The 26,185-nt window shown below is 44.3% G+C and overlaps 1 protein-coding gene and 1 pseudogene across 10 annotated transcripts in view; one reads left to right on the forward strand and one right to left on the reverse strand.

Moving 5' to 3' along the window:
• Positions 1 to 2,812: 2,812 nt before the first annotated feature.
• Positions 2,813 to 26,185, reverse strand: part of PLAAT3 (phospholipase A and acyltransferase 3) — a 31,796-nt gene continuing 8,423 nt past the window's right edge. For 4 of the 10 annotated variants that reach the window (XM_072789600.1, XM_072789599.1, XM_072789598.1 and 1 more), the window contains exons 3-6: positions 18,538 to 18,640; positions 11,539 to 11,807; positions 7,042 to 7,210; positions 3,948 to 4,215 (exon numbers count right to left, since the gene is read on the reverse strand). In XM_072789600.1, the coding sequence (XP_072645701.1) occupies positions 4,109 to 4,215; positions 7,042 to 7,210; positions 11,539 to 11,807; positions 18,538 to 18,640 (648 nt within the window). In that variant the 3' untranslated portion in view covers positions 3,948 to 4,108. Of the gene's footprint in view, positions 4,216 to 7,041; positions 7,211 to 9,076; positions 9,192 to 11,538; positions 11,808 to 18,537; positions 18,641 to 26,185 lie in introns of all 10 variants that reach the window. The other 6 variants (XM_072789605.1, XM_072789604.1, XM_072789603.1 and 3 more) reach the window with 3 other exon arrangements.
• Positions 15,313 to 15,862, forward strand: LOC140612332 (peroxiredoxin-1 pseudogene; annotated as a pseudogene).

Below are 26,185 nucleotides of genomic sequence, written 5' to 3' on the forward strand. Positions count from 1 at the left end.
TTTCCTGGTGGAGATCCTCTCTTCAGTCTATGCCTTCTTCATAGAGGCTGAATTTGGCTCTATAAATTAGGAATATGATATCGGTGACTCTAGTAGTCTCTGTATTTTTAGAAGTTAACAGCGTATCCCTTATGAAATTAGAAATGATGCTGTTCTTGCCAAAAATTGGGCACCTTGGATAAGGCTGAAGTCTCCCTTCCCCGTCCCCAGAGGTCACCACATATCATATCAGGTTTGAATATATCCTTCAAGTTCTTTTTCTTTGTAAACACATATATATCCCCATAGGAAGTATAAAACGTGACAACAAGTCTTAGGCAAATCCTTTAAGACATACGTGTGTTTTGGAATTTGAAAGTTTCTGGATTTCAGATAGAAAATACGGTGCATATAATCAAGAGGTCAGGGACAGGAATGGGCAGTCAGGTAATACTTCCTAATGAAACATGTTACTGTTTCTGCGGTGGAAGCTATGACTGATGCATGGGATGTGATAAATAAAGCTTATTAAAAGCCTCACATCCGCTCAAGCCATGTTTTCCTTCATGTGATTTGCCACCTACCTTGGGTTTTTAGAGCTTCTTTGGATTTTAGGATTACAGAGAGGAGAGATCCTGGGTTTTGTAGTTTTGTATGTGTGTTTCGGTTTTGTTTCTATATGGTATTTTGTACGTATTAGGCACTTTCTTTTTCTTAAACATCATTTTATTGTTTTAACACAGTAATGTATATAGTTACACACATAGATTAAAAGTCAGTAGCATTACAGTGTGCATAGTAGAAAAGAACATCCTTTGGACCTCCTACTTCCTTTCTCCAGAGGCAATCACTTGTCCTTTGTGTTCTGCTCTTTGTTTCTAAATTTTTCAAGAACATACTTTTGCTCCTTCTGGATTTTTACAATAGAAATAGCAATGACTTCTTTGTAAAATTAAGGCTTAGCATCTTTACTGTTCTCCCACCCTCACCCACAGTTTCCTTACCCTCATCCTTCCAATAGTTACATCACTATTTTGGCCAGAAACGGTATTTGTAGTTGCCTTACTACATGGGTATATTTATATGGTCTTCCTCACTGAGGTTTCTTGTGAATTATGGTAGAATTTCTTGTAAGGAATTTCTGTATCATCTTCTTTGTTAGTTAAGTGTTCCGTGTGCTCATCACTAATGTATCTACAAGGAATAGGCTCCTAACACCTCTCAGGATGGTCTTCATTCTTCAGGCTTTGTGTTCTTTCTCCTTGGGGAAGCCTCACTCCTGGGCACTGGCTTCTCTTCCTCTCCTCTGGACTGCCTCTTCTAAGCCATCCTAGCAATTTCTCCCTCCTCCTTTTTTCCCTTGATGTAAACTTCCGAGACCTGCTCTTTTAGCAATTTTCAAATAAACAATACCTCATTTTAACTATAATATCGTGCTATACATTACATCCCCATGACTTACTTATTTTATAGCAGAAAGTTTCTACCTTGTAACCTCCTTCAGCCATTTAGCCTCTCTACACTACCTCTGGCAATCAACTACTTGTTCTTTATCCATCACTTAGTTTTTTTGTTTTGTTTTGGTTTGGTTTGGTTTGTTGTTGTTGTTTGCTTATTTGGGGTTTGGTTTTGTTTGGTTTTAGATGCCACATATAAGTGAGATCATACAGTATTTGTCTTTCTCTATCTTATTCCACTTAGCATGATACCCTCAAGGTCTATCCATGATGTTGAAAATAGCAAGATTTCCTTCTTTTTACGGCTGAATAATATTCCATTGAATATTCCATAGATCACATCTTCTTTATTCATTCGTCCATTGATGAATGCTTAGGTTGCTTCCATATTTGGCTATTGTAAATAAGGGTGCAGTGAACCCAGGGGTGCAGGTATCTTTTTGAGTTAGTGTTTTTGTTTTCTTTGGATAAATACCCAAAAATGGAAGTGCAGGATATGGTAGTTCTATTTTTAATTTTTTGATGAATCTTCATATTGTTTTCCATAGTGGCAGCACCAATGTGCATTCCCACCAACAGTACATGAAGATTTCCTTTATGTGCTCTAAAATTTCTTGAAGTAGAACGGTTTTCTAGCTATCAATTCATTACTGATTTCTAATTGAATCTCATTATAATTAAAATAATCTTTATGTTATCAGTCTCTTGAAATTTGCTGAGACTTGCTTTAGGGCCCAGGATATGGCCAGTTTTTACAAATGTTCCTTCATGCCTGGTCAAGAAGAATCTGTAGGCCACAACTGTACTATCTATATACTATATGGTGCACTGTTAGGATATACTGTGCCATATGTATGAAATCAGCTTGTTGGTAAGTTTTTCAAATTTTCTATATCTTCACTGATTTTTGTGTCTCTTGATTTATCAGTTTCTAAGAGCGGTGTATTGAGATTTTCCCCCCATGATGGAGAATTTGTCAATTTCTCCATGCCATAGGCCAACATTCTCAGTATGTATTTTGAGATTTTTATTAGATGCAAACAAATCGAGAATGATTATATCTCCCTAGTGGGTTGAGACTTTGCCGGAACCTCTTGGAGTGTTTTCTTACACCATCAACCAATCCTGCGATTCTCCAGACACCAAACGGATGTTCAACAATTCATTTCAATTTTGACAGTGATACCTGGAGCTAGCACAGACCCCATGGTAAGGGCTTAGTCTCACAGGATTATAGCCCCTGCTCCTGCTTTCAGATGTCATCCACAAGTCCAAGGCCCCTGTCCTTCTATCCATAGGTTATACATTGGGGGTTCCCATGATCCCTATTAGGTTCAATGACTTGCTAGAACAGCTCACAGAATGTGGAAAGGCACTTATGTTTTGTTTTGTTTTAAAGGTTTTATTTATTTATTTGACAGAGTGAGATTGAGAGCGCACAAGCGGGGAGCGGCCAGCAGAGGGAGGAGAAGCAGGCTCGATCCCAGGATGCATGTGTTTACTCTGGACCAGATTGGGTCAAGCAGGAGGCAGCTGGCATGGAGCCATTGTGAGTCCTGCGCAGGCTCCCATCCAGTCTCTAGACAACCAAGATCAACAAAAGAAACTTTTGCAACCAGATGGGAAGCCTTGCCCTGTGGATGGAAGGCCAGTTTGTCCCAGGAGAATATTTCTGAGGAAGCCATGAAAGCCTCCTTCAGAGAAATGGCGACTTTGAACATCTGCCAAGTCCAGCAAGCAGTAGCAACAGTACTCAAGTGACCAGCCATGACAGGTCTTGCCTCATCCCCAAGCCCTCCCAGGAGGGCTCCACCACCAGGAGGCCAGTCATGTGGGCAGCCACAGCCAGGAAGGTCTGAGGCAACTCCCCACCATGTGACCCATCCTCCTGGGCAGAGCTGATTGGCCCATGAATAGGATGAGCTGGAAAGCCAAGAGCCTCAGTCCATGGGTAGAGTGAAACTGAGGGGATCCAGGAAGAAGGGCCCAGGAGGGGTGTGGGATCGGATTTGGGGCTTGCGGCAAGCCCAAGCGGAAAGGAAGCAGGAGCATTGGGGAGTAGGAGCCACAAGGCAGAGGAAGGATGTGGAGAACAGAAGGAGATACAGGAGGTTTCCACAAGATTGGAAAGAGCATCTACTGACTTTCCTTATGGCAGAAGTTTGCTTTGGTTCGGGTTTTACTTCATGGAACATCCATAGACTCCAGCTGCGGAGTCCTAGAAACCATGCTGGCTCTAGTTCCAGGCCAAGGATTCTAGGTGTCCAATGGTCCTTGTTCTTGCATTATCAGCCAGGTCTGTGCATCTCCCTTGCTGTTCCCCTGTTTCCCCACAACCAGAAATTCCCATTACTTGAAAGAACTAGAGCTGGACTGTCTCCTGCAAGATCAAGAATGCAGCCACAAAGAGAAAGTAAGAGAAAACCACCAAAGGGCCACAGCACAATCTGGTGTGGCCAGACACAGAGCCCAGCTGTGCCCTTAATAGACTTCACACCAGGCAATTCCTGCTGCATTTCTTCCAGTAAAATCCTCCCCTGTTGGGCTTTATTTTATTCTGTAAAAATAAGCCTTATTATAAAACAGAATGAAATCCACAAACCAAACCTCAAAACCTCTGGTGCAACGAGACCTCCTAAATGTATAAAGTCACTGCTGACAGGATAATCCCTTCAACTTATTGCTTCTGCCGCTTGTTTCTTGAGAACATGACTCCAATGAGGCCCATGGCTGCCAAGCCCACTCCTGCGATGCCAGCCGCCATGACGGCATCTCTGACCTGCAAGAGAGAGCAGGGGAGGTCAGAGCCCATTGGGAATCCGAGTACGGGCTGTACATTCAACAAGAACATTCAACTCAAGGAGACTTATGCACCCCTTGGCCCACTTGACAAACCCAGGAGTCAACAAATATTGGCAGAGAAATGAGGGCTGGCTGGGGAAAGGACAGCTGCATGGAGTCAGCTGGCCAGGGCAGTACAACCCAATCCACAGTAGGTATTTAAAGCACACAAGTCCCCAGGGGTAGTAGTGGAATGGATGAGATGAAGCCCAGATGGCTGACATCCTGTCTGGCCATCGGGGAGCCCTTGAAGCAAGTGTGAGATGGCCCAGGAACTGCTCTCGAACACTTACTAGGTCACTACTGTGACTCCAGGAAGAGCAAGGACCTCACCTGTGTCATTTATCTTGTTCCTCACTGCATCCTCCGCACCCGGCTCTGCCAGGCACAGAGGTGCTCTTTATGGGTTCTTATATAAATGACCCACTTAGGAGTAGTAGTGACGCGATACTTTAAATTATTAGTATTTCTGACTTGTATTGCTCATATAGAAAAAAAGAAATGTTGCAAAAGTAAGAGTAGATCTCAGGGTAAAAAGTGAACACATGTCAAATTTCACTCCCTCCTGAAACCTACCCAAGAGTAAAGTAAGGCATTTGTTTTTTTGTTTTTTGGGTTTTTAAAAAGATTTTATTTATTTATTCATGAGAGACACAGAGAGAGAGGCAGAGACATCAGCAGAGGGAGAAGCAGGCTCCCCACAGGGAACCCAATGTGGGACTCAATCCCAGGACCCTAGGATCACCCCCTGTGCCAAAAGGAGACACTCAACCACTGAGCCACCCAGGGTTCCCAGTAAGGCATTTGTTTTAGGTGTAATTCCACAAGGACCTACAGAATTCTAAATTCTAAAGCAGCAGTGGGAAAAGTTGAGGATCAATCCGAATTATACAACAGGAGACTTGGGAAGGGTCAGCTATTTGCAACAGCAAATACTTCTGGAAACAGCAGAGAGAAAGAGCTTCAGCTAGATCCCCGGATGCCCCCACCCCACCTCCTGCCCAATGACAGCAGAAGTCTGAAGGTTTATTCTCTGCGGAGGATGAAGAAGACTTGGGGGCCTGGGAATCGAGAAGCACACATGAGGATGCAGATATCATACCAAAAACAAGGGACTGGGAGACCATAAACATGCTGTGAGACTCTTGGCCTTCCTCCCTCTCTCTGCTCCCCCAGAACTTTACCTACCACACCAGAGTCAGGAAAACTTTCCTGGAGAATCTGACCAGCCCAAGTGGAAACAAAAGATATCTAAGGTGCCTGGCTGGCTCGGTCGGGGGAGTATTCGACTCTTAATCTTGGGGTGGTGAGTTCGAGCCCCACACTGGGTATACAGATTGCTTACATAAATAAACTTTAAAAAAAGAAGAAAGAAAAAAAGAAAGAAAGAAAAGATACTCATGCCAAGGACTCCCAAACTGTCCACCTTTATCATCCAGGAGGGAAACTCAAAGTCAACAAGCCACTGTCCCCTTCCAGTTCATTCAAAGCTTCCATTAGGCAGCAAATCCCCCACCTTTAATCATTGGCAAATGACCAAGAAACTAGACATCTGAGAAGGACCTATGAAACAGAAGACAGGGATGCCTGAGTGGCTCAGTTGGTTAAGCGTCTGCCTTCAGCTCAGGTTATGATCCCAGGGTCCAGGGATCGAGCCCTACATCAGGCTCCCTGTAGAGCAGGGAGCCTGATTCTCCCTCTTCCTCTGCCTGCCACTCACCCTGCTTGTGTTCTCTCTCTCTCTCTCTCTCTCTCTCTATCTATCTATCTATCTCTGTCAAATAAATAGAATCTTAAAAAATAAAACAAAATAGAGAGCAAAACAAATAAAAAACAATCTGAAGAAACAGAAATCATATCTAGAAAACATCTTTTTAAAAACTATCATCAGAGAATAAAAGAACATATTGCATCCAATAAATAAGAGCAGGGTGCTATAGGGCACCTGGGTGGCTTAGTCAGTTAAGCGTCTGCCTTCAACTCAAGTCGTGATCTTGGGGTCCTGGGATCGAGCCCCGTGTCAGGCTCCCTACGCAGCAGGAAGTCTGCTTCTCCCTCTCCCTCTTCCCCTCCCTCCATTTGTGTTTTCTCTCTCTCAAATAAATAAATAAAATATTTTTTAAAAAGAACATGGTACAATTCTTAGAAAGTACAATGGAAATGACAGAGTCAATAAAAAGTTTGAAAGATAAAGTTGAGGAAATCTCTAGGGAAAAAAAATATACCAAAAAGATAAAAACACAGAAAATAGAAGTCAAAGATAAAAAATAAGGGATAATCCAGGCAGTCCAACATCTGATTAATATATGTTCCAGACAGAAATAATATAGGAAACTCAGAGGCGAATCAAGAGTGAAATAGTTCATGAAAATTAACAGGACTAAAGGACATACGTTTTCAGATTGAAATGGTGCTCTAAAAAAAAAAAAAAAAAAAAATGAAATGGTGCTCTGAGGCCCCTCTTAGTGGATAAACGTAGGTCCCCACCAAAACAAATTACTGTGAAATTCTAGAAAATTGGATAAAGAAAAGACACTGCGATTGCTAGAGCAGGGGGAGAAAAATAGGAAACAGGAACGATCAAGAGTTCGGATGACTTTAGATTTCTCCAAAGAGATGCTGGAAGCAAGAAGACAGTAGAACATTGCCTCCAAAAGTCCAAAGTAAAACAGTTTCTAACCTAGAGTTCTGTACCCAAACCATAAAACCAAGTGGAAGAGTAAAATAAAAAATAATTCAGAAATGAGGGTTTCAAAAAACGTACCTTCCATACATCCTTTTTCAAGAAGCTGCTGAAGGAAGTTCCACCAAAACAAGAAGGTGAACCAGGGAAGATGTGAGCCACAGAAGAGGGCACAGCAGCGCAGGAGAGGATAGAAGGGAACTTGAGAGCGATGGGGAGGGCAGACTCCAGGGCAACAACTTTGTACCAGCTGTAGAGAATAGGGGTAAGGAGACATATGGTCCCTCTCAAGGTGTCTACGTCCTAATTCCAGGAACCTCTAATTATATTGTGTTACATGGTTAAGGGGGAACTAAGATTCCAGATGGAATTAAATTGCTAATCAATTTACCTTAATAAAGGGGGAGGAGAGATAATCCTGGATGATCCAGGTGGGCCCAGTGTCATCACAAGGTTTCTCAAAAGATGTAAGAGAGAGTCAGAAGCATCAGTATCATGCAGTGTGAGAAAGGCTCAACTGGCAATTGCTGGCTTTGAAAATGGAGGACAGGCCACAAGTACAGGAAGCCTCCAGAAGCTGGGAAAGACAAGAACACAGATACTCCCCTAGAATCTCCAGAAAAGAGCAGAGCCCTGCTGGCATCTTGATTTTACCCTGTATAGTTATTTTCAGACTTCTGACCTCGGGAACTGTGAGACAATAATTTTGGCGTGTTTTTCGCCATGAAATCTGTGGTGATTTGTTATAGCAGCCATAGGAAGCTCATACAGTAGCCAAACCAGAGGGGAGAGGTGTGTCCCCAGAGCCTGGTGGCCCCGTTATTCCAGTGCTGTTTTTCTAATCAAAGGCAACTTCTGAGGGATGTGCTCTACCTAAATTGAGAGAAAAACAGAGAAATAAAGAAATGAAGAGCTCATAGAACCAGGGAATCCAATCCAAGAGGAAGGCAAAGAAAACCTCAAGAATGAGAGACAAGGGAGGTCCTGGGGTAAAGCCATGCAGTCAGCCAAGAGCCAACCAGCATAGACAGCAGAATGGCCATCTCTGGGGATGGAGGTGTCCAAGGGGAACATCTTGAAAATGATAGACTAGTGGACATGATTTCCCTTGTGGAAAAGTATACGGAGAACTGACAACAGGTACAAGAGAAAATGAGTGATGTAAGGAGATAATTATCTTCAAGAAAAAAGAAACCCTTCCCCCCCAAAAAGAAAATTCATAATACACTACAACTCTCAGCTGTGAGTAAAATTTACATAAACATAACACAAACACTGAATGTTAATTTAATAAAAATATATAATATAAAATGATAGGGAGAGAATGGGGAAGGGGCAGGAACAATGATTTAAACAGTTTAGTCTTCACTTAGCATAAGAAGTTGTCAAAAGAGCATATCTAAATTTTTCTTTTTTTTTTAAATTTTTATTTATTTATGATAGTTACACACAGAGAGAGAGAGGCAGAGACACAGGCAGAGGGAGAAGCAGGCTCCATGCACCGGAAGCCTGACGTGGGATTCGATCCCGGGTCTCCAGGATCACACCCTGGGCCAAAGGCAGGCACTAAACCGCTGCGCCACCCAGGGATCCCTAAATTTTTCAAATAAGATGGTAGCAGGGCCACCTGGGTGGCTCAGTGGTTGAGCTTCTGCCTTCAACTCAGATCATGATCTCAGGGTCCTGGGATCAAGCCCCACTTTGGACTCTCTGCTCAGCGGGGTGTCTGCTTCTTCTTCTCCTTCTGCCCTTTCCCACTTGTGCTCTTGCACTCACTCTTTCTCTCTCAAATAAATAAATAAAATATTTTTTTAAAAAGATGATAGTATACATATATTGCTTAGAAATTCAGAGATAGGTAAATGCCAAACTGAAAGAGAGACGAGTGGCTGCCTGGGCAGATGGGGAGGAGTAGAGAGAGGTTTTTGTTACAGGTCTTTTTTGAGTACTGTTTGTTTGTTTGTTTTTTTTCAAATTGTGTGCATGCATTACTTTCAAAATTTAGAACTTAAATTATAAAATATTTTCCAGAAAAAAAAACAGCAAAAGACAAAGAGATAGAAGCATGCATAGTAAGCCCAGAAACCTGATACCAAACCTTTGTGCACCTGCTAACCTCAAATGCCAACAGCATGTTTCCAAAACTTGAAAAGGCAAGAAGATGAGGAGGAAACCATCCCATCAGTGAGGCAGAGAGTATGGGAGTTTTAGGAGGATAAACAGGTGACGTCCTAATAAACAAGCACAGGAAAACATCACTGACATAGCACATAGGCAACTAACTACATGTTACACAGATCTAACAGAAGCAGATGACTGCTGATGTGATAGTTTGGCTTTGTTAGGGGGCTGCTGAGTGCACACACACACACACACACAGCACAGAGCTCAGATTCATCCTTCACTTTGTTTGAAACATTCCCCCTCCCCTTTGACCTCTGGTCCTTGACCTGGTTTATTTCACATGCCTAAAAGCGCACTCACGCATAGCTACTGGTGGTTCAGACCAGGGCTTGGTCTGCCTCTAATAAGCTTTCAGTAATTAGGTCCGGTGTGGCTAGTTCTTCTTTTACTTCAACAATTATGTTTGATGTACACAGCTCTCTTTGTGGACAATTCGAAAACCTGACAGTATGCCACAGACCTAAAACATGAGGGCCAGAGACTCAAGCTCCCAAGGCATCAAGAGCCTCAGACTCAATGTCAAGAAAATGCCTTCTGTTACTGGGTGCTGAGGATGCACTCCGCACCTTAGAAAACATCCCAACGCAGAAGTCTATTGTCTTAATTTGCAATCTGGGGGCATCTGGGCGGCTCAGTGGTTGAGTGGCTGCCTTTGGCTCAGGTCATGATCTCGGGGTCCTGGGATCGAGTCTCATGTCTGCCTCTCTCTCTGTGTCTCTCATGAATAAATAAATAAAATCTTAAAAAAAATTTTTTTTAATTTGCAGTCTGTCTACCAGGCCAGTGTATGCAGTGGCCCTTTCCCCAGCTCCTTCCCCAGTCTGTGAGCCACAATGTCTTTATAGCCTGCATGTATAGCAGCAACACTGACATGAACAAAACACAGTGGAAACAATTGAAATCAGCAGGAATCAGTGAGAAAGCTCGACTTCTTCCTATTTCCAGCACTATCCAGGCTCAACAGCTCCTGTGACAATGCAAAGGGAGAGTTTGCTGTCATAGCCACTGCCCCCAAATAAAGGCACAAGTCCCCAAATCAGCAGAACTGTACTTTTTCCCACATGCGGCATTAAAAGAGTGTCACGATCAAGGATGGAGAAATTGCACCCATGAACAGAGCCAGGCACTTAGGCAGAATCAAGAACGGCAAAGAAAAAGATGTCTCATTATCATTTGATGCCAAGAAATCCAACGAAGCCCATGGACCCCCAAATCCCAGGAATTAAAAGGATGAAAATACAAACTCTGTACCCAAAACTAACACACCCTTACCTGAGACGGTCAACTATGCCCTCACTCCCCAAGCACAGCTTGCCTCGATTGTATGCTGTGGCTGCCAAAACCCCCAAGGACCATTACAGAGAAGAATCTGGAGGTCTTCAATGGTTAAAAAATATAGATCTTGGCGCTGCCCGTAAATGTGCCCACCATAGCCATGTGCACTGTCAGGAAACACACCAGTGTCATTTACATCAGTTGGGATCCAGACCTGGCGTTCCAAGCAGCCAGAAGCCACAACAAGGTTTGGAGGAAGCTCCTGACCTCCTGGGGTTTAACTGCCACTCAGTCTTGAGCTTTCCTTCAGAGGTCATCAAGCATGGCTTTGTGGCAGCAGGGGTCCTGGAGGGAACCTGCATGAGAGCATCTGTCCCCAGAGCCTTTCTAGCTAAGCCATTTGTCAGGGTGGGAGAAACAGTTTGCAGATAATGCAGGAGGAACCATGTGGCCTTTGGTCTTTACAGAACCTCATGGAGTAAGAACAAATGAGGCAGCAGCTTCATACAAAAAGTACTTTGTCAAGGAAATCAACAATAGCCTCACTGAGCACGTGCTGCACAAAGAGCGTAAGCAAATACAAGACCATGGGCCCTGGTTAGTCCTGAGAGTGCATATTCTACAGGGGCCGTGACCGTCCCCAGAGAGTCAGCACCACGCCCAGACTTCCCTGCTGTCCATCTCCTAGGGGCCAGCCTGCCAGGTGAGCCAGGCCTGGGAGCTGATTACAAGATCTCTGATCATGGGAACGGCCGCTGGCATGCAGCACAGGTCTTAGAGCAGGATATTATGGACCAGCAAAACTCCCATCATTAGACATGCTAAGAAATCTGCTTTTTTTTTTTTTTTTAATGTGGACAAACTGAAATTCTGTTAAGCCTCAGAAAATGAGCTGTTTATGCTCCACAGCTCCTCTGTGCGAGGTCCCAGGAAACTTCTGGTGTGGTTTCTTCACTTGCAGTAATGTTTAAGTGAGAAAAGACAACCAGCACTATCCTGGAAACACCAGATTCCACCCTGGCTGTGACTCACAGACTGCACTGGTCTACGGGGCCCGGCCACCATCAGCCCGCAGACTGCTCTGGCTCATGCGGCCAGGGACACAGGCTGAGGACGCACCTGGTCACTGCGGGCCACCCCGTAGCGCAGCTCGTTCACAAAGTGCTCGCAGTTCTCACAGGGCAGCGAATAGGGCAACTCCTGCCCCACCAGCTCCTCCGCCCGCTGGACGATTTTGCTGGGCGGCAGCGGCGAGTACTTGTCATCGTGTTTGTTATTAATCTGGTACTTGTCTCTCCCGACCACATCGTACAGCAGCTCCTTCTTCACCACGGCCTTCTCGGTCAGGGTGGACATGACGCTGGCCGCACCAGCTCCCGCAACCTCACCTGAGGATTGGCAAAGGGAAAACAGAGGGATTGGTTCTGGGCAGGCCCAGAGGGGTCCATCCACAGGCCCTTGGCACCCTCCACAACAGCATGAGCAGAAGGAAAGGGAAAAGGGAGCAGGGTCAGACATACACTGTGTGGCTCTGGAGAAGGTGCTTGTGGTCTGGGCCCTGGTTTCCTTATCTGAAATGAGGAATGGTGAAGTTTCATGATTCATTCTGATTTTTTTTTAACCTAGAGAAGGGGCCTTCTTCACCCTGTGGCTCCTCAGGGGCCCTCTTTTATACAAATATGGGCCCTGAGCACCCCCATCTCCCTGGGGGAACAGATTATGAACCTTCTGTGATTCCATCAAGGCTACACTCCCTGACAAATACAAAGCTGAAGACTGCAGAAAAGGCGAATGGATTTGTAGTTCTCCTTGGAGCAAAGTACCCAAAGGGATCCACAGCTGGAGAGGCATTGCCAGGGAGGCCCGTAGGTACACCAGCATGGCCCCGGCCAAGGCTGAGGGGCAAAGGGGCAACAAAGCTCCAGAAATTAAACTGTCTGTGGAATATTACTCTGCCATTAAAAAGGATGAGATCTTGCTCTTTGCAACAATATGGCAGACCTAGAAGGTTACTTGTGCTCAGTGAAAGAAGTCAGACAGAGGAAGACAAATACCATACGATTTCACTCATAAGTGGAATCCCAAAAACAAAAGAAGTGACTAAAGAAATGAAAAACAGAAACAGACCCATAAGACTAAACTGGTGGTTACAGAAGGGAAGGAGTGGGGAGATGGGAAAAAATGGGTGAAGGGGGTTGGGAAGTACTGGCTTCCAGCTATGGCATGAGTAAGTCATGATGATAAAAGACACAGCACAGGGAATATAGTCAGTGGTGGTGTACTAGCGTTGTATGGGACAGATAATGGCTACACTTGTGAGCACAGCACACCATGTAGACTTGTCCAGTCACTACCCTGTACACCTGAAACTAATATAACATCGTATGTCAACTACACTTCAATTAAAAAAAAGAAAAGAAAAGAAAAGAAAAGAAAACTCAAAGAAAGGGAGTCTAGGGTCAATACAAGGACCAGGATGGTGTGGAGGAAAGGCTGATGTCAGCACAGAGACTGGGCAAGTGTCCCAAGGCAGTCAACCTACACAATGTGAGCGTGCTTTGTTTGTGATGGCTGAAAGACTGTGTGCGTACCAAAGAGGTAGGCCCCAGAGAGACCCACTATCCCTCGAAGAGCCTCTGCGGCCCTGCTGGGATGGGATCTCCAAGGCCTTTCCTGGCAGCAGAGGCACCCTGTTAGCTGCGCAGGAACAGTCTTCCAGGTGACACCATGTGACAGGAACAAGCAATGGCAGGAGGGGCTGATCAGATTCCAGGCCTTTCCAAAGAGGACTAAGCCCCTTTGCCCTGAGTATATTCCTGAGATTTTAGAAAACCAGGGTAGTTCAGGCTTCCTACCAATAGGGCAGGAGGTGCTTGAAGGAGCCATTGGAGTAAAGAAAAGAAATGGTGCCATGCAGAGTTCTGAGTCTGTGGAGGGCGTCAATGTGGGAATGGGACCATGTGAGTTTCAGCCCCCAAGTAGGGAGGGTGGCAAGGCTGAGAAGGAGGTGAGGTAAGCAGGGTACCTACACCACGAAACTTAAGGAGGCTCCACACTTCAGGGCTAGGCACGTACACAGTCAAACCCTAAGAGTAAGGCTTCCTTAAACTTTGCGCTGAGAGTGCCGCTCTGGGGGTGGTACACGAGGGCACGGGCTGATGATCAGAAACTCTGGGCTTGGATTCTGGCTGCATCACTGAGTGGTCTTGACATGCCACTTAACTTTGCTGAGCCAATGATGTGCAAGCCCCCAAATACCTACCAAAACTGATACACAAACACATATCAATATAGTTATTTAAAGCTCCTTTAAAAAAATTCCTTTCTATTTTTAAAGTTAGTCCATTAAGGAAAATATTAAACAATCACAGAAAGGGCACGTGGCTGTGGCACACATCTGATGAGTGAGTTTTGGAAAATGTCAGACTGGGTAGTGTAGCATCGTGGGTAAAGGCAGAGTTGAAAGTCAGACAGCCAGAGTTCGAGTCCCACTTGCACCACCTCCCACCTGCTGTGTGACCTTAGGCAAGGTGCTTAACTTCTGAGTCCCCAATTCCTTGTAGCACAGGGACAATAACAGCCCTTCCTGTCTCTACAGCACCATGTGGGCGGGGTGGGGGGCTGCAAGGGTTATGGGAGCTGGCCACGTACACAGCTTTCTCCAGGGCCTGGCACAGAATGAGTGCCCAGCAGGTGTCAGCTGTCATTATCATCAGAGTTGTTCCTCAAGCTTCCTTCTAACTCAAATCTCTACCATGTTCTGAGTGGCATGAGTCAGTCTTGACCTATCTGGCAAGATTCCTGTGAAGTTCGAGTGAGAAGATGCATGTGGAAGCATCTTTTCCCTTTAAGGAGCATCATCTGTCTAATGACTGTGGCACACCTGTCCCCAGGATCCCTGCCATGTCCTCCCTGTCTCCTGTCCACCAGGGACATCCACTCAGTGTAGTCAATGCTGCAGCCCTACTAGCGGGGTGGCGGGGTGGGGGGCAGTGCTCATCCAAGGTGCTGGAGATAGCAGCAATAAACTAGACAGTGCATCTGCATTTAAGTAGCTCACATTCTAGTGAGAGGACCCACCCCGACAATGAACAAATAGACAAAAGCAGGGACACCTGGGTGGCTCAGCAGTTGAGCGTCTGCCACCTTTGGCCCAGGATGTGATCCCACGGTCCTGGGATCGAGTTCTGCTTTGGGCTTCCTGCGGGGAACCTGCTTCTCCCTCTGCCTATGGCTCTGCCTCTCTCTCTGTGTCTCTCATGAATGAATAAATAAAATAAACCTTAAAAAAATAAACAAAATCAGGTACTTTTAGGTTGAAAAAGTGTTATGGATCAGATTAAGTGAAATATTACAGGAGGGGATGACTCCAGAAGGCCCGGGATGGAGGGCTGCTCCAGGGAATAGATATTGAGTGGAGTCTGGAGTGATGGAAAGGAGGCAGCTATGCTGAGATCCAGGGAAGAGCATCACATACAGAAGGAAGAGCAAGAGCTTGGGAAGGAAGAGCATGGAATACTCCAGAGGCTGTGGGAAGGCCAATGTGGCTGATGTCTAGAGACCCCAAGAGCACTGGAGAGAAAGATCTGGGTCAGAGAGGCAGGCAGAGGCCAGACCACACCAGGTCCGGTACAGACTCTGGGCCACAGTACAGACTCTGAAGCTTATTCTAAGTGTGATGAGAAAGCCGATCAAGAGCTCTAAGGGATGTCTTCTTCCTGACTGATTTTTGGTGAGTTCTGTCTCAGAGATGGTGAGAAGCACCCCTACACCCTGGTCATGGCCTTTTGCTCATCCTCCCAGGGACCTGTCTTACTCAACTTGGGGTGGTGTGATAGAGGAGGTGGCTGGGCAAGGTCTGGCACTCAAGAGTGGTTAGGTGCCAACAGCAAGATGTCTTCAGGAAATGCCAAAACTGGGTACCCTGGCCCAACCTTCAAAGCCATGGCCACTACACCAGATAGCCAGTTCAAAGGCATCAGCCTCTCCGACTACAAAGGAAAATACGTTGTGTTCTTCCTCCACTCTTTTGACTTCTCCTTTGTGTGCCCCATGGAGATCACTCAACTGCCGAGTGGCTGGTACTTCTGTGGATTATCATTTTTGTTATCTGGCATGAATCAACACACCCAAGAAACAAGGAGGGCTGGGACCCATGAACATTCCCCTGGTATCAGACCGCCATATGTACAATCACTCAGGAATATGGAGTCTTTAAGGCTGATGAATGTGTCTCGTTCAAGGGCTTCTTTATTATTGATGATATAGGTTTGCTTTGGCAGATGACTGAGAATGACCCCCTTGTTGGCTCCTCTGTGGATGAGACTCTGAGACTAGTTCAGGCCTTCCAGTTAGCTGACAAGCATGAGGAAGTGGCTGGAAGCCTGGAAATGATACTATCAAGCCTGATGTGCAGAAGAGCAAATAATAATTCTCTAAGTAGAAGTAAGCACTTGGGCCCTTTAGTGCCAGGCTACAGTGGGCAGCCATGAAAACAAAATCTCTCTAGTACTACTATGATGCTTAAAACACAAGACTTTAGATTTGGTGCAGACATGGTCTGGGACAGAACAGGCCTTTCCTGAAGGGGCCAGGGAAGCTAGCCTTTCTTCCTCTGGAGGAAACAGTCTGACCTGTGCTATGGGCAGGCTAACTGATGTGTCCAGTAGTGGGACATCACTTTTGGTCTTTGTGGTTTCTATTAAACTTGAACTGATAGAAAGAAGAAGAAAGAGAAGAAGAAGAAGAAGAAGAAGAAGAAGAAGAAGAAGAAGAAGAAGAAGAAGAAGAAGAAGAAGAAGAAGAAGAAGAAGGAGGAGGAGGAGGAGGAGGAGGAGGAGGAGGAGGAGGAGGAGGAGGAGGAGGAGGAGGAGGAGGAGGAGAAGAAAGAAGGAAGGAAGAGAAGGGAGGAGAAGGAGAAGGAGAAGGAGAAGAAGAAGAAGAAGAAGAAGAAGAAGAAGAAGGAGAAGAAGGAGAAGAAGAAGGAGAAGAAGGAAGAAGGAAGAAGGAAGAAGAAGGAGGAGGAGGAGAAGGAGAAGGAGAAGAACTTTAAGGAGAGAAATAACATAATCTGGTTTATACTTTAGAATGGTTGTGCTGGCTGCCCAGGGAAGGAGGGACTGGCCACAAGTGGGCAAGAGGCAGTGAGATCAGCAACAAGCTGCAGGAGCTTCAGATGGGTGCAACAGTGCAGACGGTGACAAGTGATTAGACCCAGAGTCCCTCTTGGAGAGAGAGACAACCAGATTTCCTGTTGCATTAGATACAGGGTGAAAAGCATTGAGGATGATACCTAGATTTTGGGCTCGAGCAGCTGTCATCCACCGGAGGCTTTCTTTCAGAGAATGTCAAGTTCAATGCACCAACTGTACACCCAAGTGGAGATGCCAAGTAATCAAGAGGTTATACAAGTCTGAAGCTAAGCAGGGAGGCCTGCGCTGAGGGGACGCTTAGGAAACACCCACCAATAGAAAGTATTGGAAGCCATGGGCCCAATGAGGCCACCTGAGAGAGTCAGGAAGAGGGATATGGGAGAGAAGGAGGAGCCCACATAGGAGACCAAGAAGGAAAGGCCCAGTGAAAGAGGAAGAAAGACAAGTGCCAGAGGAAGATCAGAGATGAAGATCTCATGTCAAATGCTACAAAGAAGCCAAGTAAGCCTTGACCAGAAAATTCACCTGTGGCTTCGTTAAGATGTGGAAAGTCTTTCGGCAGCCTTGATAAGCGCTACATTGGGAGGGGGGTAAGTAAGAGAGACTGGTGGAGGGAACCAAAGACAGAATGGCAAGAGGAAGTGATGAGGGCCACAGTGGACAATCAAAGATTCACTCTACAGGGAATTAGCTAGGGAAGACATGAGGTCGAGGGAGTGTTTGTTCATTTCATCAACAGGAGCTAGTACAGTGGTTTCTATGCCAGTAGGAATAATCTAGTAGAGAGTGGGACCATAATACAGGAGGTGAGGAATTTGAGGAGCACAGTGCTCACAAAAGAGAGCACCCAGGACCCACACATAGAGGTTGGCTTTTTAAACAAGGACAAGGCATTTTTCACATCTTAACAAAAGAAAAGGCAGACTGGGTGGGTGCAGTTGGTGGTGGTTTGGTTCACCGGAGCTGGGGAAGGTTCCATATACTCTGCTTACTTCTGATTTCTCTGTAAGTACAGGGTGAAGCCATTAGTTAGAGGTAAAAGGGGTGGGCAAAGATATGGCCAAGAATGTCCACAGCCACTATGTTCACAGCAGCCAAAACCTGGAATCCAATCCAACATCCATTGGTAGAAGATGGGGTAACAATCTGAGGTATGTTCATATAACAGAAAATACACAGAATGAAAAAGAACTTCTCCTGCTATTCACGACCCAGTGACTCTCGCCGGCCTTACTTCTTTAGGGTAAGAAGCCAGACGTAAAAGAGCACAGAATCTGTGGCAAATCCTACGTGAACGTCTAGAACAGGCAAAAATAATCTACGGCAAGAGAACTAGAGTAGTGGTTGTCTTTAGGGAAGATGAGAGGATGCTGAAGCAGCGTGTGGGAGCCTCTTAGGGTAGTGGATATGTTCTAGATCTTGATCTTGGTCATTGTTACACCGATGGAGACTTTTTTTTTAATTCACCAACTATACACTTTACTATATTTGTGCACTGTACTGTATTTATGTTATACTTCAGTTTAAGTAAAAAGTTTAAGAAAAGGGGTAGGGAATTCTCAGAATTCTCCTAGTTAAGTCCTCTTACCTTCAGTTTACAGTAAGTCAACCAAGACTGGAGAGTAGAAACTAGATTCATCACCAAGCCTGCTGCCCAAAAGCCCATGCTCTCTTAGGGAGGTTTACACTTAATAGGTGAATATTTGATAAAAACCCTTAATATTTAAAACTGTAAAAGCAGGGCCATCCCCTTGGAAACCCACCTCAGCCCCTAGGGGGAGCCCCTAGGGTTCCAAGGAGCAGAGTTTGAAAACCATGGCCCCACACCAACCTGCCTTGTTGCAGCACTCAGGAACCAACCATTGGTCGGGGATCAAGGAGAAACCTGGGGTCACCTGTTACCCACAGCTGCCCCATCTCCCTCTCCTCCCAGCCCTGGCACAGCAGAGGCCCTTAGCACCCTTACTTGGGGGCGCCAGGTGGACCACGTATCCATCGCCAACGTAGATGGCCCAGTGTCTGTAGAAAGGGCGGAAAATCTCAATCAGGTCTCCAACTTTGGGCTCTGGCTGCAAAACCAACAAGAAGGCTGTTAGAGGGATGCCTGAGTGGCTCAGTGGTTGAGTGTCTGCCTTCAGCTCACGTTGTTGATCCCAGGGTCCTGGGATTGAGTCTTGCATCGGGCTCCCTATGGGGAGCCTGCTCTCCCTCTGCCTGTGTCTCTGCCTCTCTCTGTGTGTCTCTCATGAATAAATAAATAAAAATCTTTATAAATCAATCAATCAATCTGCAAGTGAGTATTACAAATAGCAGGAAAAAAATATCTTTTCACAGATATGCTATGGATAAACCATGTTCTCTTATGCAGTAATTGTAGTTAGTCTGGCAAAAATAACGCAGCCAGGCCTCACTGAGAACCTATTTCAAAACAATGGACAATAGTTGCAATTTATGAATCCCACTTGTTTTCCAGAATAAAAGAAAAAAGAATATTGTTTGGTAAGAATTAAGTGGCCTTCAGAAATCCTCAAAAGGGAATTTAACTGGGGGAGGGAGGTCTCCATGAATAGCAAGGACATAAAGACAAAGCAGGGATCCAGCCCTCGGGAACACTACTGATTGAACAGGAGACAATGTGAATATCCATAGTATGATGTCAAGTAAGGAGCAGTCAGGGGGTACACGGACCCAAAGAGCTCGCTGTGTTCCAGACAAATACCAAGGAAAGGAGGCCTAATGTAGAAAGATGTCTGAAAACAAATTTTCTTATTATAATAACAAAAATATCTATAAAGAAATTCAAACCCTATAGACATTAAACACCACAAGATAATGGAGCAGCAACTGTGTGGTGCTGAGTAAAAGAAACCATACCCAAAAAGCACAGCAAGTATTCTCCCATTTATGCCCCATTCCAGAAAAAGCATCACCTTAGGACAGAAAAATGACCAGTGATTGCCAAGGACAAGGAGTGAGGAGGGGAGCTGCCAACAACAGGGCAGGGGGGAACTGGAGGCAACTAAACTCTCCGTACTGTTCTGTGTGTGTGACAGCAGTGACAGTTGTGCAATTGTATGTGTTGATTAAAACTCATAGAGGGCATCTGTGTGGCTCAGGGTTTGAGTGTCTGCCTTTGGCTCAGAGTGTGATCCCGGGGTCCTGGGATCGAGTCCCACATCGGGCTCCCTGCATGGAGCCTGCTTCTCCGTCTGCCTATGTCTCTGCCTCTCTCTCTCTGTGTCTCTCATGAATGAATAGATAAAATCTTTTTAAAAAATAATAAACCCATAGAAATGAACACTAATGGGGTGTCCAGCTGGCTTGGTCAGTGGAGCAAGTGACTCTTGATTTCAGCATCATGAGTTCCAGCCCCAGGCTGGGTGTAGAGATTGATAAAACAAATATGTAAACTTTTAAAAATACAATAAAATTATTATTAAAGAAATAAATGAACACTAAAAGGGATAAATTAGACTTTGGTTTTGTTTGAACAAAATTTTTAAAATTTCTTAACAATTTTAATGGGTATCTATAGTTTAAAAGGCAAAAAAAATTTTTGATTTTTAAAATACACAAATTCCTTGCCCTTTATAAGGGCAAAGGTACCTATTTCTGAAGAGGCACAAGGCCACGCATAATTCCACTCAAGGACACTTCTATTTATTTGTTTATTTATTTTTTTTTTTGGACACTTCTTTTTAAAAATGAAATGAAAGGTGGTGTACTGACCAGGAGAGCCCAAGTTTCTAACTAGTGCAAGGACTCAATGTTCACATGGCAACAGGGATAAGCTTTTAGATATAGAGCCAAGTGGAAAAATGAGAATGCCCTCTGCAATGCAACACCACTTCTATAAATTAAAGATACACACATGCAAATCAATGATACTTGTCTTATAAGAACCAAACCTGAAAAGCTCATTTTAAAAAACCAACGAGAACAGAATCCTATGGACTAGAGAACATACATTAAATACTCCAGAATGCTGGCTATTGAGAAGATGGGGTACAGGATGATGGTATCAGGGAACCAAAAACCCACAAGAGAGGGGGGCCTTTTAGGGACCAGTGAGGACAGGGTGCCATGAACTAAGAATATGAATGACTTCACTCTCCATCATAAGATCTAACTAGAATAACAATAACTGAATGATACACATGAGCCATCTCAACAGAATCAAAGTGAAGAACACAAGGAATCAGGTTATAAAATTAGAAGTATGAGAACCACAAGTGCCAAATTGGTGCCTCCGCTTATTTTTGTATGCAAGCTAAGAATGGGTTTTGGTTGTTTGTTTGTTTTTTTTTTTTAAGATTTTATTCATTTGAAAAAAAAAAAAAAAGATATTATTCATTTGGGCAGCCCCGGTGGCACAGCGGTTTGGCGCCGCCTGCAGCCCGGGGTGTGGTCCTGGAGACCCTGGATCGGGTCCCGCGTCGGGCTCCCTGCATGGAGCCTGCTTCTCTCTCTGCCTGTGTCTCTGTCTCTCTGTCTCTCTGTCTCTCTCTCTGTCTCTGTCTCTATGAATAAATAAATAAAATCTTTTTAAAAAAAGATTTTATTCATTTATTTGAGAGAGAGAGAGAGAGAACAAGCTGGTGGGGAGAGACAGAGGGAGAAGCAGACTTCCAGGACCCTGGGATCATGACACGAGCAGAAGGCACACTTAACCAACTGAGCCACCCAGGTGCCCCAGGCTAATAGTTTTTACATATTTTAAATGATTGGGGAAAAGTCAAAAGAAAAATGATGTTCTGTGCACATGAAATTATATGGAATTCACACTTCAGTGTCCACAAAGCTATATTGGCACACAGCCACCTCCATTCATTTATGGATGCAATGGAGACCCTGTGACCTACAAATCGTAAAATCTTCACTATCTGGCCCTTTACAGAAAAAGTTTGCCAGCTCCTGTTATAAAAGGATTGACAGGGGATCCCTGGGTGGCTCAGCGGTTTACCGTCTGCCTTAGGCCCAGGCTGTGATCCTGGAGACCCGGGATCGAGTCCCACGTCGTGCTCCCTGCATGGAGCCTGCTTCTCTCACTGCCTGGGTCTCTGCCTCTCTCCCTCTTTCTGTGTCTCTCATGAATAAATACAATCTTAAAAAAAAAAAAAAAAAAAGGATTGACAGCGATGCCTCCTTCACTCAGCTTGATCCACAGTCCCAGGGATTTGTTTGGCAAGTGGTTCTTTGTCTAGGAAGGGGGCCAAAAGGAGGCTACCTGTTGGGGGAAGGGAAGCTACCTCTCCAGGCCAGGGCTCAGGGGACCAGCCCGCACAGTAACCAGGGCTCTACGATGCAATGCCGGCTCTAACAATGGCAAAGCTGAGACTCTGTGCCCATGGGATTTTGGAACAAAAAGTCTTTAACCTTCCCACACAAGCAGAGTTACAAAGAACTGAATAACCACCATTTTCCTTAGCAAGCAAAACAAGGAACAATTTCTGGCCTCTGAAATTACTGGGAAAACAACATAAATAATCATTAATAAGAACCAATTAAATAAATGATCCTGCATCCATATGCACATACAGCCATTAGAGAAAACAAGGTGGAGTTATGTGAGCAGTCATGGAACTGGTTGAAAAAAAAACACATTGAAAATCATTATTATCCTACTTTTGCTTAAAATATGTTTTTATGTATTGGAAGTAAAATGTACTATACACTCTGCATGATCTGAGGAAAATGCACCAAATTGTTGTATATGATATATAGTGGGGGTTTGGGATTCAGAGACTTTAACATGTTATTTTATTTGTTTGTTTTTTCCCACTACGAGTTACTTTCACATTAAAAACTTTTTAAGATTTTTTAGATGGGAGGGACACTTGGGTGGCTCAGAAGTTGAGCATCTGCCTTGGGCTCAGGTTGTGATCCTGGGTCAGGGATCGAGTCCCACATCAGGCTCCCTGCAGGGAGCCTGCTTCTCCCTCTTACCTGTGTCTCTGCCTCTCTCTCTGTGTCTGTCACGAGTAAATAAATAAAATCTTTTTTTAAAAAAGTTTTTATCATTACCTGTTATGTTCAGACTCTCTTTAAGGGAATATGATTGCCTACAATCCCAGCTGCCCAGACAGCTATATTTCATATCCTGTACTACTGCCTCCCACCTCAGCCAGCTGGACCTAAAGAAGGCATGGGGTCCCAAGCAGATCTCATCCTATGATCCTCCATGATCAGTGAAGCCAGGCCAGTCAAGTCCACACACAATCCCATTTTACCCCCTTGTCACTCTTTCTCTCCCTCTTGCTCTCATTCAAAAATCTGAACCAAGAAATGGGGGAGGGGGAATAGCTTTTTGGCAGTGGTAGCTAAAGCTAGAAAGTCATGATGTAGAGGAGGCAAGAGAGATTTCACTGGATCATGGGCCAAACCAAGGGTGGGAGGAGAGAATGCCAACTCTGGCCATATAGTAGACCCTTCGATAGTGGGAGGAAAAGAAGCAGGCAAATCAAAAATAGCTAGCTGCGTCACATCAGTGATGGGGCACTAATTTGGAGACACACTAACTCTACCAGCTGAGGTACCTGGAACCACCTTGATCCTGCACTGCCTCCCAGCTCCTTGTTATTATAGCTCCAGTTCTTAGATTTTCATAAGAGTCCCTTTACCTCTCCACATGGGTCCTTAAACTAAAACTTCTTTACTTGAGCTAGCTTAAGTGGGCTGCTTGTTAGTTATAGCCAGACCAATACATTCTATGCATTGAAAAAAACACACAAACTGCTATGATCAACTGGAAGAAAATGATAGAAAAACAGTATCTTTAATATATAAAGAGTTATTAGGAATCAACTAAAAATTTAAATAACAAAATAGAAAAAAATGGACAATGAACATGATAATTTTAAAAGGAGAAATATATATTACCACTAATATAAATAAACATATTCTACCTCACTAGCAATCAAATAAATGCAAATTAAAACTGGTTTGTGATGAAATTAAAATACTAATATTAAATACAAGAAAAGATACAAATAAACACCTCATTCATTGATGGTAATAAAAATCAGTAGAACTTTTCTGAAGGGCCATTTGGCAATTTGTATTACTAACCTTAAAAATCTCATACTCTTTGACCCAACTTCTATTTATAAACCAGATCTTAAGTAAATAATCTGAAAGGGTCACAAAAATCGTGAAGTTACATCTAATGGAGAAACATCAGATACCTAAAAAGTCCTACATGAAGGGAAGCCCGGGTGGCTCAGCAGTTTAGTGCCGCCTTTAGCCCGGGGTGTGATCCTGGAGACCTGGGATCGAGTCCCATGTCAAGCTCCCTGCATGGAGCCTACTTCTCCCTCTGCCTGTGTCTCTGCCTCTCTCTCTCTCTCTCTGTCTCTCATGAATAAATAAATAAAATATTTTTTAAAAATCCTACATGAAAATATTATTTAACTCTTGCCATATTTAAATACTAGGATATTATAGGCTATGTTTTAACGTTTTTAAAAAAAATACTTAATGACAATAAATGTCCACACCTAATGATTAATTAAAAAGCTTTATACAAAACAGGGCAGCCCGGGTGGCTCAGCAGCTTAGCGACGTCTTTAGTCCAGGGTGTGATCCTGGAGATCTGGGATTGAGTCCCACGTCAGGCTCCCTGCATGGAGCCTGCTTCTCCCTCGGCCTGTGTCTCTGCCTCTGTGTGTGTGTGTGTGTTTCATGAATAAATAAATAAAATCTTAAAAAAAAAAAGCTTTATACAAAACAGTATATATTTTTAAACTTCGTTTAAAAAAGAAAACACATAAAGAAAGCTGTGGAAATACACCAAAATGTAAACAGTGTTTATTATCAGACAGTGACATTTAGGGTATTGATTTCTTCTTTAATTCTTTTCTAGTTTTCCAAAATGTTTAAATACATCTATATTCATTTTATTTTTTTTAAAGATTTTATTTATTTATCCACAAGAGACACAGAGAGAGAGAGAGAGAGGCAGGGACACAGGCAGAGGGAGAAGCAGGCTCCATGCACCGGGAGCCCGACGTGGGATTCCATCCCGGGTCTCCAGGATCACGCCCTGGGCCAAAGGCGGCACTAAACCACTGAGCCACCCGGGCTGCCCCTATATTCATTTTAGAATCACACATGTGCAAAAACAAAACCCTGACAAACATTAGTGTGTTCAATTTAGGGTAATCCATACAACTACCACTATGTAACAAAATAAATACAGCAAAACAGACTGGAAGGATGTATACCAACATCTTCACAGAGATTCCTTCTGGGGCTCAGGGTGGTTATTGGCATTATTTTACTTCTTTCTTTTTTCTGTATTTTCCAGTTCTCCTGCAATTAGTGCCTTTAAGTTCATAGCATGCTTCCCAACATTTTATTAAGAAAAATTTTCAAACATAGAATTTAAATTGCCAAATGTTTCTAATGACTGAGGAATATTCCATTGTATACATAGACCACAGCTTCTTGATCCATTCATCTTTCCATGGACACCGAGGTTCCTTCCCAGTTTGGCTATTGTGGACATTGCTGCTAGAAACATCGGGGTGCAGGTGTCCCAGCGTTTCCCTGCATCTGTATCTTTGGGGTAAATCCCCAGCAGTGCAACTGCTGGGTCATAGGGCAGGTCTATTTTTAACTCTTTGAGGAACCTCCACACAGTTTTCCAGAGTGGCTGCACCAGGTCACATTCCCACCAACAGTGCAAGAGGGTTCCCCTTTCTCCGCATCCTCTCCAGCATCTGTTGTTTCCTGTCTTGTTAGTTTTCCCCATTCTCACTGGGGTGAGGTGGGATCTCATTGTGGTTTTGATTTGTATTTCCCTGATGGCCAGTGATACACAATGGAATATTCCTCAGCCATCAGAAATGACGAATACCCACCATTTGCTTCAAGGTGGATGGAATTGAAGGGTATTATGCTGAGTGAAGTCAATGGGAGGAGGACAAACATTATATGTTTCATTCATAAGGGGAATATAAAAAATAGTGAATGGGAATAAAGGGGAAAGGAGCGATGAGTGAAAATATCAGTGAGGGAGACAGAACATGAGAGGCTCCTAACTCTGGGAATCGAACAAGGGATAGTGGAAGAGGAGGAGGGCGGGGGGTTGGGGTGACTGGGTGATGGGCACTGAGGGGGGCACTTGGCGGGATGAGCACTGGGTGATATGCTATATGTTGGCAAATTGAACTCCAAATAAATCAATAAATAGCCAAACGTTCAACACTGAAAGCATTTTTTAATGAATATCTGTATATCGGCAGTCCCGGTGGCACAGCGGCGCCGCCTGCAGCCCGGGGTGTGATCCTGGAGACCCAGGATCGAGTCCCACATCGGGCTCCCTGCGTGGAGCCTGCTTCTCCGTCTGCCTGTGTCTCTGCCTCACTCTCTCTGTGTCTCTATGAATAAATAAATAAATAAAATCTTTAAAAAAAATCTGTATACCCAGCACCTAGATTCTACTCTTGTGTTACTGTATTTGCTTTATCACAAATATGTCCACCTACTCATTTCACCTGTAGAGTATCTTTAAACTCTTCTTTTAAACTCAAATGGTCAGCATTCTGCGAAAAGCAGAGGTTAAACCCTGGGGGAGTCCAGGACAATAACAAAAGCAATAATGTTGTGTGATG

This window comes from Canis lupus, chromosome 21, assembly GCF_048164855.1.
Source record: "Canis lupus baileyi chromosome 21, mCanLup2.hap1, whole genome shotgun sequence".
NCBI lineage: Eukaryota > Metazoa > Chordata > Mammalia > Carnivora > Canidae > Canis > Canis lupus.